The sequence below is a fragment of the Chrysemys picta genome, chromosome 14, assembly GCF_011386835.1.
Source record: "Chrysemys picta bellii isolate R12L10 chromosome 14, ASM1138683v2, whole genome shotgun sequence".
Taxonomy (NCBI): Eukaryota; Metazoa; Chordata; order Testudines; family Emydidae; genus Chrysemys; species Chrysemys picta.
In genome coordinates, this window is record NC_088804.1 from 34,128,050 (window position 1) to 34,146,982 (window position 18,933).

The 18,933-nt window shown below is 41.5% G+C and overlaps 1 protein-coding gene and 1 long non-coding RNA gene across 2 annotated transcripts in view; one reads left to right on the top strand and one right to left on the bottom strand.

The window, feature by feature from the left end:
• CDYL2 (chromodomain Y like 2) overlaps positions 1-13,130 on the top strand; it is an 82,807-nt gene extending 69,677 nt beyond the window's left edge. Inside the window, exons 5-7 of the mRNA XM_005292325.4 lie at positions 2,614-2,824; positions 3,472-3,615; positions 8,489-13,130. Of these exons, the coding sequence (XP_005292382.1) occupies positions 2,614-2,824; positions 3,472-3,615; positions 8,489-8,647 (514 nt within the window). The 3' untranslated portion in view covers positions 8,648-13,130. The remainder of the gene's footprint in view (positions 1-2,613; positions 2,825-3,471; positions 3,616-8,488) is intronic.
• The window catches only part of LOC101938184 (uncharacterized), a 597,742-nt gene that overhangs the window by 511,813 nt on the left and 66,996 nt on the right, over positions 1-18,933 (bottom strand). The gene's annotated exons all lie outside the window — the stretch shown is intronic.

The following is an 18,933-nucleotide window of genomic DNA, read 5'->3' on the forward strand; positions in this document are numbered from 1 at the left end:
ATTCCTCTCAGCAAGAATGTCAGATTCTGGCCCAGTCGGATTAGATTTTATGAGCATGGAAATACAATATTCTTAAACTTTTAACTTAACTGTCAATGCTTTTCTGTTGCTCAATCATTCCCTGAAAAGGGAGAAGCAGTTAACTGACTGACACAAAATAACACTGTAGAGAGAGAGAAAATGTTGCTTTGTCAGTGGGTAGGGTGCGCCAGTGTATAGTAACTTACCCGTGTCCATTCTCTGTATCAGCTGAGAGTGGAATGTGTTCATATCAATATTATGAGATGAAAAGAATAATTCTCACAGTGTATTCCTTCTGTCTGTGCTATAGCTCTCATATGTTGATCATAGCCTAAAACAACAGGATTGCAGTTTGTTTGTTGCACAGGCCCTTTAACCGACTACAAGCCCTGATCCTGCAATGAGAGTGCTGTGTCCATGCCAAGCTCATTGCAAGATTCAAAAGTGCACATGAAGACCATATTTTCATGTCTCCTCTAGTAAAAACAAAAGCCTTCCAAACATAACATTTTCCCCTTTCACTGTAATAAGTTCCACTGTGCAACAGTGTTTACAACTTCCAGTGCAATTCTAAGAATGTCCCCTCACATTCTGCTCTCCCCTCCTGGGGTCCCCCTTTCTCCTTATAAGGCTGTCTTGTTTCTGCCAGGCTGCAGACTGTCTCCCCATGCAGCGCATTTAGCTGCTGCCTCTGATCTGTGAAGGCAGCTGCAGGGGCAAAGGGAGTTTCCTCTGCCTTCTGCACCTAGCAGTCTGGGAGTCTTGATTTTCCTCTGCATTAGGCTTTTCCAGTTTCTGATCTGTACCAAAAATCAATAGGCTTGTGCCCATTGGTGCCCAGAATACTCTGAAATTTTGGAATTGATCAAGGTTGTCACATTACAGGCAGAGAAATGCCCTTGAGTTAATCATTGGGCCTTGCTTTGCTCAGCGAAGCGTGAACTATAATTCCTCTTAATCCCCTCCTTTTCCAGTAATACATCTTTGCCTTCTGAGCCCATCGATACAGTACTCTTTACTCTACTTGCCTTGCCTAGTAACCTGTTCCGGTTTTATTGTCCATTGTATGAGGCGGAGTTCAGGAGCTCCCTCTTCACTCCTTATTTTCTCATGTTCAGACTCAGGCCTCTTAATATTGATTATACTGTACCTCTTTGAAAAACACATCACTGTCACTGTCAGTCCCTTTCATACATTGTAAACGCTAATATTGGGTCATCTCAAAGTCTCCTCTCTTTTTTTATTTTGTTGTTGTTGAAAATAAACCCCTTTCTCTTATATCCCAATCCAGCATAGTACCTAAGGACATGCTTAACTTTAAGCCTGTATATAGTCACATGGTCAAAGTTAAGCATACGCCTGTGCTTTGCTAAAATCAGGGCCTTAATCTTTCCATGAGATCTGTTATCATCTCCAGTATCAAAATCCTGCTCTCAGATGCACAAGTATAGGTCCCATTGATCTCAACAGGAAACCTGCAAGCACATCCAAGGACAAATGTCTTTAAAGGAATCATGGGCGTCCACAACATACTCCATATGAGACTTGGCAGTAATAGTATCACCTCTTGCTTTGCATTTTCCTTCTGCTAATATAATTCAGTATTTTGTTTGCCTTCTCTCTTGCTGTGCACTGGTTTGATGGAACCCATAATTCGTCCACAATTACACCCACACTTTTTCCTGATCAGTGTACAGACTGTTCTGTTTCGCACAAATTCCATACCCTTGTTCCTAGAAGGCAGGTGACTTATTTCAAAGCTCTTATTGCACTACATTTACTGTGTTCTCGCCCTCTCACTTAAATGAGCCAACCCATTTTGCATTTGACTGCATTATTTCTGCTTTCCCTCTTTTATCTCCCCCCATCAGTTCAAATTTGTTGTAAGAGGTGGGACAGGGAGATCTTTGTTATACCTTAATCTAAATCACTTCTAACAAAGATCCAGCAAGTGACCTCTGGTTACCACTCTAATAATCTCATTTCAATGTAGTTTTTTCCAATCTGTGGCTCCCCTTTGTGTCTTTCTCTTTCAGCTTGTGTGTATTCTTTAGATCACCCTGTTTTATCTCTATTCCATGTCTCAGTATGATACCTTACCATTAATCTTTGATGCAGAGCCTTGGGTTCTTTAACGTACGTATACAACAGTGCACTCATTGAGTTTCCCTCCTCTTTCATTCTGCAATATATTTAAAGGATTCCATCAAGTTAGCTAAGCAAGACCACCTGAATCCATGCTGGCCTTCATTGAATAGAGTGAGAGCCACTAAGTATACAACCTATCACTTACTGGTCCAGAAATAATACTAGCCCTAACCATACCGCAAAAAGGTACCATGTTCCAGGCATTCCAGTTACTCTACACAAACCAAATACAATTTAAGAGAAATCATTTGATATTCCATAGTATTCTTCTAAATTAATTACAGACAAATCAGCTGAAGTGTTCATCTGGGGAAAAGCCCAGTAGACGGCATAAAAACTGAGCAAGGCATTTGACATTCAGATCTGTTTTCAGATACATAGTTTAAACTCAAGAACTAATTTAAGTGTTTCCCTATTCAAGAACTTCCTTTTTTTTTATTTTAGGGATTTTGTAAAAGCTTTTATTCAATTTAAGAAGCCAATTGTAGTTGCTATCAATGGCCCAGCTCTTGGGTTGGGAGCTTCTATCTTACCACTATGTGATATCGTTTGGGCAAGCGAGAAGGCTTGGTTTCAGACCCCATATGCGACGATCCGACTCACTCCAGCTGGCTGCTCATCGTATACATTCCCACAAATACTGGGTGTTGCTCTGGTAAGGCACTTTTCTCCTAGAATTGCTCAGCAGGCTTGGTTAATTCCATATTGTTTTGCACTGTTTTTATGACTGTCACAGAACTTGACACATTTTACAGTCTCTGGTTAAGAGAGGACATGAGAAGAGGGGCCATTTTCAAGGATGTGTCAGGGAAGGAACAAATTGCTTTGGCAAAGCTAAGGTGGGAGGTTTCAAAGTATCTTTCTGCACCATGCTAGACTCATGCAATAGCTAGTTAATAGGGTACATGGGGGCTTTACACTGCTGTCTGCTTCACAAGTGTAAATCTGGAGTAATTCCATTAGTCACTTAGTTTACCCCAGTGTAAAAAAAGATCAGAATTTGACCCCCATAATAGCTTATGCTTGCTGTCATGGATCAGTGTCCTATCATTGCCTATATACTGACAGTTACCCTTTCAAAATCACCGACATCACTATGCTGATATGAACAGCTAATGTGTTTTTTTAATTTGCCTATACAATGCTTAGATGTCACTGCCAAAAACACTTTATAAGTACTTCTCACTAAGGAGAAGGATGAAAATATTTGCAAGTCTTATTTGACCATAGCACTAGGCATATGTGGTCTAGGACAGAAATAAATCACCACCCAAGAGCTTGAGTGAGCCTTTTATTTTGCAGGCAAATGAAATGTTGTTCTGTGGGAGAAAGCTAACAGCACAGGAAGCCTGCAGCAGAGGACTTGTGTCACAAGTATTTTGGCCAACAACATTCAGTCAAGAAGTGATGCTGCGAGTAAAGGAAATGGCATCTTGCAGCGCAGTGGTAAGAAATCTATCAGTTTTTGTTTCTATCAGCTAGATTACAACTCGTATTAAGGAATTAAATAGAAACTTGTTCAGTTATAGGCAAAAGGAATTTATAACTATAACTTCACTGAAAACACGGAAGGTGTGCTACAAGGGCTAGGCATGTACTAGAGAACTAGATTCTCAACTCCTGTAGTAAAACCTCTGGAGAGGAGAGCTAATGGAAGGAAGTCTGTGCAAGGACTGCTCATGGATTTCTTCCCAGGTTGTTTCACTTCCTCTTCCCAATATGGAATGGATTGTAGGGCTCACTGATGAACCAGGGGGATCCACACACAGAGCCAGGGGGTCAGCAGGAGACCTGCACCTCCATGTGGACTCTCTGTCCCTCCCTGAAGCTTCTCCTCTGCTCCCTGCAGCATGGCTCCAATGGAGTTGCATTGCCACTGCCTTTAAAAAAGGGACACCCCCCCTACCCCAGTGAAGGGGAGCCAGTGGAGGGGAGGGGAAAATGTATGTCCCCATCTCCTGCTTTCATCCATCACCAGGCTGCCAATTCCCTCCCTCCCTTTCCCTGCTCCCCCCACCCCTAGTTTCTGACCCCACAGAACATTCTCTTGAGGTCCATGTAAGTGAGATCCATGCAAGGATCTTGGGAACCAAATCTGGTCCAAGGGGTTATTACTTCCCTGTTTTCAGATTGCAGCTTAGTGGCTGTTAAAATCTCTGCATAGCCCTCACTTTCCAAGGCCCTTTTCCCATGTATATTCCTGCATCAGCTCCATCTAAGCTTTTAAAAGAAATGTAATATAAACAGTAACAATGAAAACCACAGCCTCCCTAAAACAGCACGAACAAAATGAAAGCAACTGGTAGCCATTTGTACTTAATTCTTTAGTTATACTGCATGCCCCTGGCATTCTTAGGGCTTGTCTACACTTACATTGTATAGCGCTCTTACTTGCTGGCTCAGGGAAGTGAAAAATCACCCCCCTAAGGGCAGCAAGTCTGAGCGCTTTAAAGCGCTAGTGTAGACAGGCTCCGAGCACAGGGAGCCGTACTCCCAGCACTCAGAGCTAATCCCCTCATGGAGGTGAATTACCAGGAATGCTGGGAGAGCTCTCTCCCAGCGCTCGCACACGACCACACTCACACTTCAAAGCGCTGCCACGGGAGGGTTCCCGCGACAGCGCTTTGAAGTTTCCAGTGTAGCCATGCCCTTAGCATTCTTTGACTTCACTTAAAAGACCTGTCGTTCAAGGCACAGTAGAGGCACAGAAGATTTTTAATTAAATCAAGTGTAGATTACACTGCTCTACAGCCAAAATGCATCTGAAATAAATGTAGTCAAACTTTACTAATTCTGGGTCACTGAGAACGAAAATGATGCTTAAAATTGTTGATTGGCTCTAGTTTTCAAGATATGCTATTGGGTCAGAATATACGACCCTTGACTTGGGAATGGCAGAGGATAAGTGAGTTATAAAGGGAAGGGATCTCAATTTAAACCAGAAATAACTAAAATACATCTTTGACTGGATCTATGAATAAATCTATGACTGGGTTTGGACAGTACTTGCTTTTTAGGCAAAACAATGTATGATGCAATCTGAAGCTGGTATTGCGTCATACATGATATGAATTGCATCATGTTATTCCTAGAAGTCATGAATGATGCAATCATAACGAAGCTTACATCACTCTGCTGAACAAATTGCCCTATATCAGCTCTAGAAATCATATAGTGTCGTGCTCTCTTATTTATCAGTGTTTGATTTTGCAAAGGGACACATTTCTATTTAGCCAAAGTGAGCAGAGATGCCTCGTACTTGTGTGAACAGTGCAGACAACTTCTGCTATGTTTGTGGTGAAGTGACTTTTGCATCAGCAATTGTTACTTCTGCATGGTGCCTCCAGTTGGGAAAGGTGTGTCAAAGAAGAAAAAGTGGACTGTGCATTATCCAAACATTCCATCAGCTATATGCCCAGTACCCCACGGAGAAGGACTGCCGGTTCCTGATGCACCAGAATCATTCTCACTTGAGTCAGACGAGGAAGAGGAAGAGGATGAAACTTCTGGTCCTGAACCATCAATGTCACAGGATCCACATTTTCTCCCATCCTCCTCCTCTGAACCACACCTCATAACACAAGGTGAACTGAATGACCTTGTCAGGGATTTGGAACTACCCAAGAGTAAGGCAGAGCTGTTGGGCTCCAGACTACAGCAGTGGAATCTCCTGGCAGGTGATGTTAGGCTTTCCATGTTCCGTGACCATCAAAAGGATCTTGTCCCATTCTTCTTCATGGAAGGTGATCTTGTAGCCTGCAACAACATCGATGGTGTGATGGCAGCCCTCAACATCGTTCATGATCCAGATGAGTGGAGACTGTTCATTGATTCATCGAAGACGAGTCTTAAAGCTGTTTTACTGCATAATGGCAATGTTTTGCCATCAATTCCAGTTGGTCATGCAGTCCATACGAAGGAAACCTATGACAGCATGAAACAACTTTTGAGGTGCATAAACTATGACCAACATCAGTGGCAGCTTTGTGGCGATTCGAAGGTTGTTGCTCTCTTGCTTGGTCTGCAGACTGGATACACAAAGTACTGCTGTTTTCTCTGCGAATGGGATAGTCATGCAAGAGATTCCCACCACATCAAGAAAGATTGGCCACTCCGACAGTAATTGGAGCCTGGGAGGAAAAGTGTTCAACATCCACCACTTGTTGAATCAAGGAAGATTTTGTTACCACCCTTACACATCAAGCTGGGTCTGATGAAGAACTTTGTCAAGGCCATTGACAAAACACAAGCAGCTTTCAAGTACCTCCATGGAAAATTTTCAAGGTTATGTGAAGCTAAGATAAAGGAAGGTGTCTTTGTTGGTCCTCAGATTCGTGAACTTCTTCGAGATGATGCATTTGACCATGCACTGCGTGGCAAGGAAAAGACGGCATGGAAAGCCTTCCAGTTAGTGGCAATAAATTTTCTCGGAAACAACAAGGCAGACAACTACAGGTTGTTGTATGCCTCAAGGCATACAAAAGTCTCGGTTGCAACATGTCACTAAAGATACATTTTTTGCACTCTCATCTAGATTTTTTTCCACCGAACTGTGGAGCAGTGAGCGACGAGTACGGCGAGCGATTTCACCAGGACATTGCAACATGGAGAAACGCTATCAGGGCAAATGGAGCCCATCAATGCTTGCAGACTATTGCTGGACAGTGACAAGAGATGCTCCATTTAATGAATACAAGAGACAAGCCAAGAAGCGCCGAGTAGACACTGAATAGGACTAAACTATGTACATAATAGTTTTTTGCCTTTTGTTTCATAATACATTTTATTTATATAACCCTTTTGCTGATTTTTAAAGTGTTACATAAACAAGACAGGTGAAATATTATCATGTAAAGCAACCATAAACACATAAACATGAAAAGATCTAGGTTTACAATTTATGATTAAAACTCTACTATCTACACAATATACATAGACATAAAATGTAAAAACTTAAATATCTTAGAAACAGTAGCCAATCAGTTGTTTTAATTGTCATATTTGAATTCAGCACATCAAAATACATAATAAATAGCACATTTTATCTCTGAAGCAGATGACTTCTCAAAAATTGTAGACCAGTGTTACATCTCGGAAAAGATACTCAGAACTAAACCCACCATGAATTGGTCTTTGGAAATGCAGCATAAGCTTATCAGATCAGGCTGATACGTCCTATATTATATGAGCTGGGAAGCGCTCTGAATCTCATCCTGCATTCTCCATTCCCCCACACACGGGTCAGGTGTACAACAGCATCTTCTACTAAAGTCTGTTAGATTGAAGGAACGTGTTAAGATAGGTGTTAAGCAGTGGTCTCAAGTTGCAGTGCGGGAGGTCTAGGTTGGATATTAGGAAACACTATTTCACTAGTAGGGTGGTGAAGCTCTGGAATGGGTTACCTAGGGAGGTGGTGGAATCTCCATCCTTAGAGGTTTTTAAGGCCCAGCTTGGCAAAGCCCTGGCTGGGATGATTCAGTTGGTGTTGGTCCTGCTTTGAGCAGGGGATTGGACTAGATGACCTCCTGAGGTCTCTTCCAACCCTACTTCTATGATATGACCAAGCATGAGCTACCTATCAAAAGGGTTAAAAGTTATAAAGGAGTTAGGAGTCTAGATTGAGCTCAAAAGTAGAATATAATGGTCTCATTCTAGTTCCTTGTGGACAATTGTACATAAAAATACAAAACAAAAACCACCACAAAGAAAAAAAACAGCAACCTTATAATTGACCTGTTTACAGTCTATTGAGAAGAAACAAACAGTTCTGGAATAGTAACAAGTTACAGTGCAAAACTGAGAGGATACCTTAGTCTAGGACTCAGTTGTTTGGTAGAGCTTGCTCCCTTTTGTCTCCCTTTTCTACAAACACTAACATCTTGTATTAACCCCCTGCCCTTAGAACATAGTGAAGCATGGAACATATCCCAATTTCATTTAACTATTAGAGTTCCTTTGGGTTTTGTATGTAAAAAAAAAAAAAAAAAAGTAAAGAGAGACAATCTAATTTGGCTTAAGACAGTTTCTAAATTAAGGCGGCCTAAGTAAGGCCCCCAATAATGGAGGCACCTGAAATCACTATTTACTTTTGAAAATCTTGGGACTGGTGCATAAATACAAATGTCTGTGCCGAGTATCAGTAGCTTCCACTGACTTCCGGTAGAGTGGTGGCTGCTTAATACTTCTGAAAAATCAGGTCCAACTTCTCTACACCATGGAGATAATTATTTAAGTGGTAAAACACTGTTAATACTGCTGTCCATAATAAGTCGAACAGATCAAAAATTTAAAAACACCTTTGCTAATATTTTCACTTTAGGTATTAGAAGAGTCTAAATGCCTGGTGCGGAGCTTCCTGAAATCTGGACTTGAAGATGTGAATGAAAAAGAGTGTCAGATGTTAAAACAGCTGTGGAGTTCTTCCAAAGGACTGGATTCATTATTCAGCTACTTGCAAGACAAAATCTATGAAGTCTGAAATCATAGCTTAACTTCGAGAGAAAACATTCCAAGTGTAAAGAGTTCAAACATTACCTGTGTTTGAAAAGCAGAGGGAACGCATCCTTGAGATGAATTTGTGACAGTGTATCTTAATACATATGGTTGTGTCAATTTCCTTGTGAGTTAAATTGAGAAGTTACACAGCTGCTTCTAGCTGGTTTGATTTTGTGTAATCAAGATGGAGGCAGGCTTGGTCAGCGCACATAAATTCTACTGAGTGCTGCATCATTCACATGCTCATCCAGTTAGAAGTGTACATTCCACGTGCTGAAAAGCACTACTGTGGCCCAGTAAGGCACACCATCTGTAATGATTTATTTTATCTGTCCTTTTTTTAACTTATTCTTGCTTTGCAACAAATGTCTGTGCTGACACTGAGGGCTCGATCTGAAAATCAGGTCACAGTAACATTCTGCAGACCCAGATTATTATACTTCAGAAATCTTTTAATTATTTTTTTAAGTTCTAACAATGTAATGGAAAAACCTGATAATTTATGTGTATAATATGTAAAGTTAGTTTTGGAAAAAAAAAAACTACTAGGATTTTTTTCTTTCATTGAATTTATTTAACTTATTTATTTTATGTTTGTATGCAACTGTTTATTGATCATATAGATATTATTTTCATACTTCCCTTGACTGGATTAATGGTTTCACATGAGAATGCAAGTAGCCCAGTGCATTTTTAACTGTGAGCTGTGTATACAATAAAGAACATACAGAAATCACCAAATGTCTGGGCACTAAAAGTGACAGCCATGTACATGTTCCTTTATGTGTGAAATTGTACAAAGATGTATTGAAGTCGAGTCATAGTTTGTTAAACTCGTTAAGGAAAATCAGTGGCAGCTGCAATAGTGAGTCCCACACAAGTCTCTCTTCACTTCCTGCCTTTTTGAGGAGCACTGAAGGGCTTGCCAACAAAATGCTTTAAGTTTACTATTTTCTTATTAGCTGGACATTAATAACAGGGTGTGTGGTGCCCTTATGTGGCATCATAGTGTTCTTCAGGTTTAAACATCTCCTTTTGGTCTGAAGTCTACAAACAAACCCTTGTGAGCCTTAGTCTATCTGCCTGATTGCTCAGTTGTGGGATAATTAATACTCTGGAGGCATCTGGGTCTGGGATAGGAGTTTTATAAAAAGGTGCTAGGTTTTGAACTGGGTGGAGACAGAGTTTTTGTTTTGCTTTTCCAATACTCCATGGCTGGCCACCCCATGATCTGGTTATGCGGAAGAAAAAAAAAATCTATGGCTGTCCATAAAAACAGTCTGTGATAAGGTGAAAAAAAAAAGAAAAATCTAATTTGCTGTTTCAAAATGTGACCCTAATATTTTTCAGCAATACTGACTTTTGAACACTGGATTCAAAAGTCTAGCAGGCAGTTAGGGAGGAAATAACATGAACATGTTCAGTGAATTGAACTGCCATATTAGTATGCCCAAATCAAAATCTCTCAAAGCAGAAAATTTGCACCTTTGTTTCTTTAGTGATTTGTGCACTTGCTCTCCATCCTTGAGCTCACTGCCCAGATTACAGTTTAAAAGAACCACAAGTGAGCTGAGGGGTTTGTTCGTTTTTTCCTTACAATCTTTCAAAAAAGAGTCTCAATAAAGTCTTTGAGAGACTGCAAACCGACAATTCTAGTGAGCGGTAGGTTTTCACAAAGTCCATCCATCTTTTCGTTTTTCATAGTTAAAAGTAAAATACCTTCCATTTACATTCTATATATGTTCCTAGGGCCAAATTGTGCCATTGATTTTTTTTTTTTTTTTAAGCAGAGCGCTAGGTCAGAACCCCCCCCCCCCCCCCCAATTCTGCTTAGAGTGTAAAAAAAAAAAAAAGCAGAATCTGACCCGTAGTTAGAATTTGTTTAAATGTCTTCGAAATGCAACATTGTACATGATTACGGAGTGACTCTTATTTTTCAGTGGTCTAAAATAAAGGGTAATTCTTTCAGTACAAATATGAAATGGTTGATACAGCACTTGTTATATGTTAAGGGTTGCTTACTTCTTAGGCCCCCTAGCAAAATTTAAGTGTGTGTTCAGGTTACGCACATGCTTAAAGGCTTTGCTGGCTCAGGGCCATAGAACCCAATCATATAAGCATGCACACAAGTCACTTACTTCAGTGGGATTAGTCACGTGCATAAGTGTTTGTGCAATCAGGCTTCCAATATGGGACTTTAGAAAAAAAAATCAGGAAAAGTATCATGATGCCCCAACTTCCATTTTTTCTTATACTGGTCCAGAGAGGTACAACTCCAGGTCACGTAAAATATGTCAGTAAAATACTAGAAAGTTTATTTCAATACTGTGCTTGTTATATGTTGATATATCTAGGAAAATTCCTCTCAGCAGTATGAAGATGCATTTTATCACAGAAGGTTTTAGAACAAAAAAGAATCATAATTCAAATCAACTTTAAAATGCACCATTTCAATTGCATTTTCAAATATTCACATTAATATTTTGTTTGACAAAGGAATGGTTGAAATATGTTTTTTCATAAAAGGAGCTAATCATATTTAATGTTTAATTATTCACATCTAAATAATTACAGTCTAGTTTCTATAGAATTTGTTTTTCTTTCAGAAAAAGGCTAATATTTCAAAAGCTTCCTTTTTGAGTATTTAAGGCTCAGAATTGATTTTCTCTTCTGTTTCGGTCTTTATTGCTATTCAGATACATAGATGTACTGTACATATTAGTCTGGGTACCTTTACTAATATTCACAGTATTTAAAAAAAATGCAATTTGTTGTTAAGTACGTTATTTTATTCTTGTGTAAATTGTTTTGTACAATCTTTAAAAATCGGCAGTTTTGCATTTGTAGATATTCAAGGTAAGCAATTTATTTTGTGTTGTCTTGCATGTATATTTTTTGCTGTAGATAAGTGTTGTTTAGTTTACTACTTCAGTACATTTCTGTTTAAACCAATAAGCTTACAAACTTTAATACAGTATATATTTTCAGAATATAAACTTTTATATTTCTGTGGTAGGTTAGGGTATGCGTTTTAGGCAATCTTTTTCACTACTATTAATTGTTCTTTTAATCTATAGTATACTGGTTTTGTGCCAATAGTTTTTCACTAGAATAAAATGCTCTTTTAATGTTAGGGATATATACAGACAGGTTTGCTGGGGGTGGTGCGCAGGTCTTCTGTTTTGTTTTGTTTTTTGCCAGCCTTGAAGTAACTGATTTTAAAGTGTAATTTGTAAATTTATTGCATTTGTGAATAAGCCTTACCATTAGGTACAACAAATCTTAAAACTTCGCAACTGCATATGTAGTATTAAGGACTTCCCCAAGTAATCTCTGCAAAACAGTTGGCAAAATCAGAGTATAGGGCCTTAAGTTTTTCTTGTGAAAAGGATAATACGGGTTGGTTTTTTTTTTTTAACAACATAGTTAGAGACTTGTCAGTTTGGGCTTTGTTCTATATAAAATGTGCATATTGTTCTCCCAACCACAGTAGTTAATCTCAGGCTTTTTGTGGCTGGGTCTATAAAAGTCAAATCTGGCTAAAGCCAGCACTCTTTAGGAGACACTAAAGAAGTTTACATAAGAGACTTATAGACAATCTTAATCATAGTACATTTAAATATTCAGTATCCTGGATGTGTTATCTGTGTCTACCCAGTTAACTGTATGTTTTAAGCCATATTAATCTCTTTACCACTACTTTAATACTACACTGAAAGTCATTCCCTAACTTATCTACAGGTTGACAGGATTGTGATTTCTAGTAAATAAAAATATTATGCCTTCCATAAAAACAAAGGACCAAAGAACTACATTATTCTAACAAAGCATTAGTTACTTAGCAAGTGAACTAGTCTGACATTTATAGTGACGATCAAATGGTCTCTTCCTGCTACAAACATTTCATTCTCATTCATTTTAAGCATAAGGGGGGAAATGTATCCACTAGACTATTGGAAAATGAGCAATGTTCTGCTAAGCTGGCATGTCTATTGGTAAGGCTTATTACCAAACCTCTGAGATGAAGCAAAGAACCAAAAATTCACAAAATCTGTCTCTGTAAATTTATTTGATTTCAAGCTAATAACTTGCACAAGAAATTAAAGGTAGAACTTTGCAAATTAGGCCCTTACGTTATTTTGTCAGAACGTCATGGAACAGACTAAAACCGTTTCTAATATTTGTAATGATGAGTACATAATATAATATTATAAGGGTACAGGCACCCCTTTATCACAGTGTTGTAAATATTTTCTGAAACTGGTACAGTACGGAGAGACTTGTATCTTGATATATCAAATATTGACTGTCTACATCAAATTGTACACAATATATTTGTTGATGGTCCTGTAACTAGTGTATGGACACATTTCTGGGTGCCTTAGAAGTTGTATTTTTCATGTGTGTTAATATGCAGTATTTATACATTGTGAGAAGCTGCTTTGAATAAAAACATTGAAACTTCATTGCAATTTAGTGATTTTCAATTTTACAGGAATCAAAATGATTTTGGTAAATAGATGCCATACAGAAAAGAGGGTATTATAAAGTGATATGGTAAAAACATTGAACACACTCCTACATTTTATAAGAAATTAGGCATACCGAGGTTTTTATTATGAGAGGACATTAAATTTAAAACTAATCATCCATCCAAAAATTGCAAAGATCACATCAATGAGAAGTTCTGTTAGTAATGTAATGAGTCTGACTTCATTCCACCTGACCTTCTGTTCACATCCAAGAAAATTAGCAAAGCATCATTGTCTTCAATATAATTTTCTAAGACTACTTCTACTCCACCATTGCTACCACCCTTGCTTTGACATATGCGAGTCATACAAAGTATGACACAATATGGCTCATACACTCTAGAGCCCAGGACTGTCAGCAATTATGAGTTCTAAATACAGGAGTGGCTGTGCTAAGAGATCTGGCTGTGGAAGGGTCATTCTGCACACAGGACTGCACTGTGCAAGTGGCACAGAGCCCTGTGTTGCAGCCAATTTGGAGCAGCACCATCCCAGTGGAATTTCAAAAGGGGCACAATCCTGTGGATTCATCTATGCATAGGGCTGATGTGCAGCCTGTGCCATGCTTAGTGCCTCCTCTCTGACCCACTTAAAAAAGTATGACCTCAGGGTCATAGAGAGGGAGCAGTCACTTAGTTCCCCCTGAGCAGAACAGCAATACGAGAAACCTCTCGTGATGAGGCCTGGCTTACCGGTGGTGCTGCGCAGTGGTAAGGTCACTGGGTCCCAACTCTCCCCCATCTCCAGCATCCCTCACCAACAATCACGCCAACATTGTGGTGGTCCACCTTTTGGTAAGTAGCGACTCGGCCCTCTGGCTGGGTTGACAATTGAGTTCACCCCCTTCCAGGGTAACAGAGTCCAACAAAACATAGAAGCCAATATCCTCACAAAAGAAAGGGTCTTCAGCCCCTGTATGTGGCATGCCCTTGACACAGAGCTTATAAAGTCTCAAGCCTCTCCTCTGCCAGGGGTGAGGGGATTTATGCCCCCTCCACAAGTTCCCAGGCCCTCCCTCTCCAACAGTCTCTAACCAAGGGTACTAAAACACCCTGGAGTGCTTCAGAGCTGCCTCCCTGGGCCGCTTCCCACCACTGGCTTCCCCACAAGCCCTCAAAGTCTTGCACTTAAAAGTCCAACCAAAAATAGCACAAACAACTGAATCTTCAGCCCAGCTGGGCTCAGCTGCTTGCCATCTTCTTTCCAGGCTAGCTCAGTTTCACACTAGCCCGAGTTTCACTCCCACTACCCGAGGCTGTCACACTCTCCCTCTGCCCACAGTTTCAGGCAGGCTGCAGTCCCTGATCAGCCTCTGTCTCCAGTCAGGCTTCCAGCTCAGGACTCTGCCTCCCAGGTTTCTCTCAGCCCAAGAGAGAAAACTCCCAGCTGCCTCATACCTGGGTCTCCTCTCTGGCCCCTATTCTAAGGCTTAGAGTACCTACCATTTGCAGGCCTCACCCTTACTCAGGCACTCCCAATATAGGTCGCTCCTCCTCTGCCATTTCATCTTCCTTCCTCCCCACCCCTTGTTAATCTCCTCCATCAGCTGCAGCAGGCTCTACAGGTGGGGTGGGGTGGAGTCACCTAAGCCCAGAATCACTTCTTAACCCCTTCTGGCCTGGTGTAGGGTTTATATACTCCATCACACCCCCTGGCATGGGGCATACAAAGGAGGGAGTTTTTGCATAAGGACTACAAACAATATGGAGCCAACCCTAAAAGCAAATCTCTGCACCCACACAAAGACATGCAGTATAAGGGCCTTAGTCGTTACTATTCATTTAACTGCACATCTAACTTCCACAATCTGTGCAACACTAACTTACCTCACAGACTGGCAACTCTTGGGCTGAAAGGAATGAAATATACACGGCCCTTCCAAAACTGGAAAACCTATTGTTTTTTTCTAGACAAAACACCTAGACAAAAGTGACTAAAAGTGCAAATGTATTGACAGAGATTTTCTTTAGGGGAATGAGGAAACAGTTTCTAGCCTTCATGGTTCTGGAGAAAAGTTTGAAAACATGACCCAAAAGCAACCTGAAGGCTAAAAAAAAGAACCCAAATATTAATTGTTTAAAAACCTCATGCTTTTTGAAGAGTTGGGGTTGGCAATACGGTTTTTATATTTACAATTTATTTTGTATAAATGCATGGAAGCATGTACTGTACACTAGTATTAGAGAAACAAACATTATTTACTCAGCGGCAACAGTAACATCATAAAGAAAAGACTGAAAATGCTGAAATTCACTTAAATGGAAAGCTGCATAGGATAAATTGTGTGTACAGTTCCAAAGGCATCCAAACACTTTTTTACTTTAGTGCTTACTTCCATTAAATTATCATTTTAACGTGGAAGCTAAATTTAAACAAAAGAACTAGAAAACAGTCATATGCTATCACAAAAAAAAATGTGCTTAGCTTTACAGTTATAGACACTGGTAGGTAGTGGGGTCAGCTATCTATAGCAAGGGACGGGGAGCCAAGATTCTTGGGTTCTATTCCTGGCTTTGATTGGACTTGCTACATGACTTCATGCCAGCCCAGAGGTGGACAAACTATGGCCCACGGGCCACATCCGGCCCGCGGGACCGTCCTGCCCGGCCCTTGAGCTCCCGGCTGGGGAGGCTACCCCCGGCCCCTCCCCTGCTGTCCCCCCTCCCCCACAGCCTCAGCTCGCCACGGCGCCAGCACTCTGCAAGGCAGAGCGGCAGCGTGTCTGGCACCAGCCGGGCGGCGCGGCTGCCAGACATGCTGCTTTGAGCGGCGTGGTAAGGGGGTGGGTGGATGGGGTGTTGGATAAGGGGCAGGGGGTCCTGGGGGCAGTCAGAGGACAGGGAGCCGGGGGTGGTTGGATGGGGTGGAGGTTCTGGGGGGGACAGTCAGGGGATGGGGAACAGTGGGGGTTGGATAGGCGTGGGAGTCCCAGGGGGCCTGTCAGGGGGCAAGGGTGTGGATAGGGGTCGGGGCAGTCAGGGGACAGGGAACAGGGGGGTCTGGATAGGGGGTGGGGTCCCGGGGGAGCGGTTATGGTCGGGGGGGGTCTCAGGAGGGGGCGGTCAGGGGACAAGGAGCAGGGGGGGTTGGATGGGTTGGAGATTCTAGGGAGGCAGTCAGGAAGCAGGAAGTGGGAGGGGTCGGATAGGGAGCAGGGGCCAGGCTGTTTGGGGAGGCACAGCCTTCCCCACCTGGCCCTCCATACAGTTTTGCAACCCCAATGTGGCTCTCAGGCCAAAAAGTTTTCCAACCCCTGTGCCAGCCACTTAAATTTTTATACCTCAGTCTAACCAGCTTTAAGAAAATGAAATAATACTTGTCTCCTTTACAGGAGTGTTATGAGACCTAATCAATGTTTAACACTCGGAGGCCTAATTGATGTTTGTAATGCTCTGTGGTTGCATTTATATAGAACTTTTCCTCTGAGGCCACTTATAATATCATCCTCAGAGGACTTTGAACACACATATAATTTAATCTTGTTTAACCAGCACCATAGGCCAACAATTATTGATTTATATTTAGTAGCGAAATACTATACTCTTTTCATGGGTTAACAAAATTGCAGTTTCCCTTGAAAGACAATCATTTCCACATGGTCTGCAAGCTATTTCCTAAATATGGTGTTTATGTAGTGTTAACGACACTGTCAACTTAAAAAAACGTATGTCGTACACAAACACGGTCCTTCATTAACAATACTAAAAACCCCTTAGATTATTAAAGGTAAAAAATCTAGTTTACATAGCACTACTTATGTTCCTTGTTTCCTTTCAGCATTTCTCGCACTGGGAACAAGGGAAATCAACAAAGTCAATTTTACTTCTGTTTTCACTCAGGGGCTGCCTACACTACGTCTGTGCTGCTGTAGTGTAGACACTTCCTACATGGGTGGAAGCGGGTTTCCCTTAGATGTAGATAATCCACCTCTCCGAGAGGTGGTACCTAGATTGATGGAAGAAGTCTTCTGTCGACCTAGCTGCACCTATAGTGGGGGTTAGGTCGACCTAAAATAACTATGTCACACAAGGCATAACTTTTTTCACAGCCCTGAGCAACATAGCTAGGTCAACCTAAGTTTTAGGTGTAGACCATGCCTCAGTTTGACATCTCAGCTTTCAGTGCTGCAATTTATACATTGTGAGCAGTTGCTTTGGATAAAAAACACTGACACTTCATTTCTATGTACTTTCAAAAACTGCAAAGGAGTGTTTATTACTTTAACAACTCCCTTTTTAATTGGAATTTTTTTTAATTGGGTACCATTCCTTTTGAGCTTTCGCTTATAAAAACTTCCCTTTACAAAACGTAACGTTGCATCCAAATTGTCTGGATAGTGCCCTATACTATATACAGGGAAGAAAGAAAGGGAAAGATTATTATTTTCATTTTTAAATATTTATGAAATGCTAAGATATTATGGTGATAGAAATATCAGGTAAAATTTTCAAAAGGGCCTAAATGTCATGACTGAGATGTGGGCAATCTGATCTAGTGGCTGGAGAAGACTCGGAGCCAGGCCAGGTCAGTTTGGATACCAGTAGATCAAAGTCTGAGATACGCCAGAGGGCAAAAAAAGAGTCAGGTGCCAGGGTTCAAAAAAGAACTAGATAAATTCATGGCGAATAGCTCCATCCATGGCTATTAGCCAGTATGGACTGGGATGGTGTCGCTAGCCTCTGTTTGCCAGAAGCTGGGAATTGGCAACAGGGATGGATCACCTGTTCTGTTCATTCCCTCTAAAGCACCTTGCATTGGCCAGTCAGAAGACAAGATACTGGGCTAGATGGACCTTTGGTTTGACCCACTATGGCTGTTCATATGTTCTTATGTAGGAAGCAGGCAGGATCAGGCTATCAGCAGATCAGAGACAGGAAGTAGGAGCAGGTAGCACAAGGGAGGCTGTCCTAAGCAAGGGAAACCCAGTTGCATGGACATCTTCCTGTTCCTGTGCTCAGTTTAAATACAAGCAGGGAACCGGTCAAGACCCCCACCATTCTGCCAATCAGATCTGAGGACCGGAGTCCTCTGTCAGAGTGCAGCTTCTAGCTCTGGCAACTGAGAGTAAGAGCCTTTAGACAAGGGTTTGAGATCTACAGTTCCTGACATCACCCCCTCACTAAGGCGTGCCGTAGGGTGAAGTGGGACTTTCAGGGGTGATGCCTATGGAACTTATGCAGGGTGAGGTGTATATTTTCCACTGGCTCCAAGGTACTCTCCACAGGACCATGCCCCTCCCAGTAAGATACCAGAGCCTGCCATGTTTACATTTAGAGTCCAGGATCTTGTGAACCATGTATTTCTCATGGTCTTGTACTGTACTGCTGGAGGAGGGGCTGGCTTCTGTGAGAGAAAGGGTTTTCCATGTAGGATTTCAAAAGTGATATGTGCACAGGTAAATCTTCAGAGAGCGGGATAGTTGAAGAGACTGGATTAATCTGTCACAGGAAGTTAAAAGAGCCAAGGAACCACAAGTTGCGAGCAGGTCTGTCTGTGTGGAGATGCTCCCTGGAGAGCTATACTTTTCCTCCCACCGGGTAGGTTTGGCCTTGCTGGCAGCGCTGGTCTGCATACCATTTATAGTCTGGTCTTGCTTTTTCCAGTTGATCCTTCACTTCTTCCTGGGCCTGATGAATCCACTCCTGGCAGCGATCCTTCCGATTCCGGCGGGAGACCGCCCGCGGGTCCCCCGTCCCTGAGATGCCGCACTTCACCATGGTGCCAGCGGCGGAGGCGG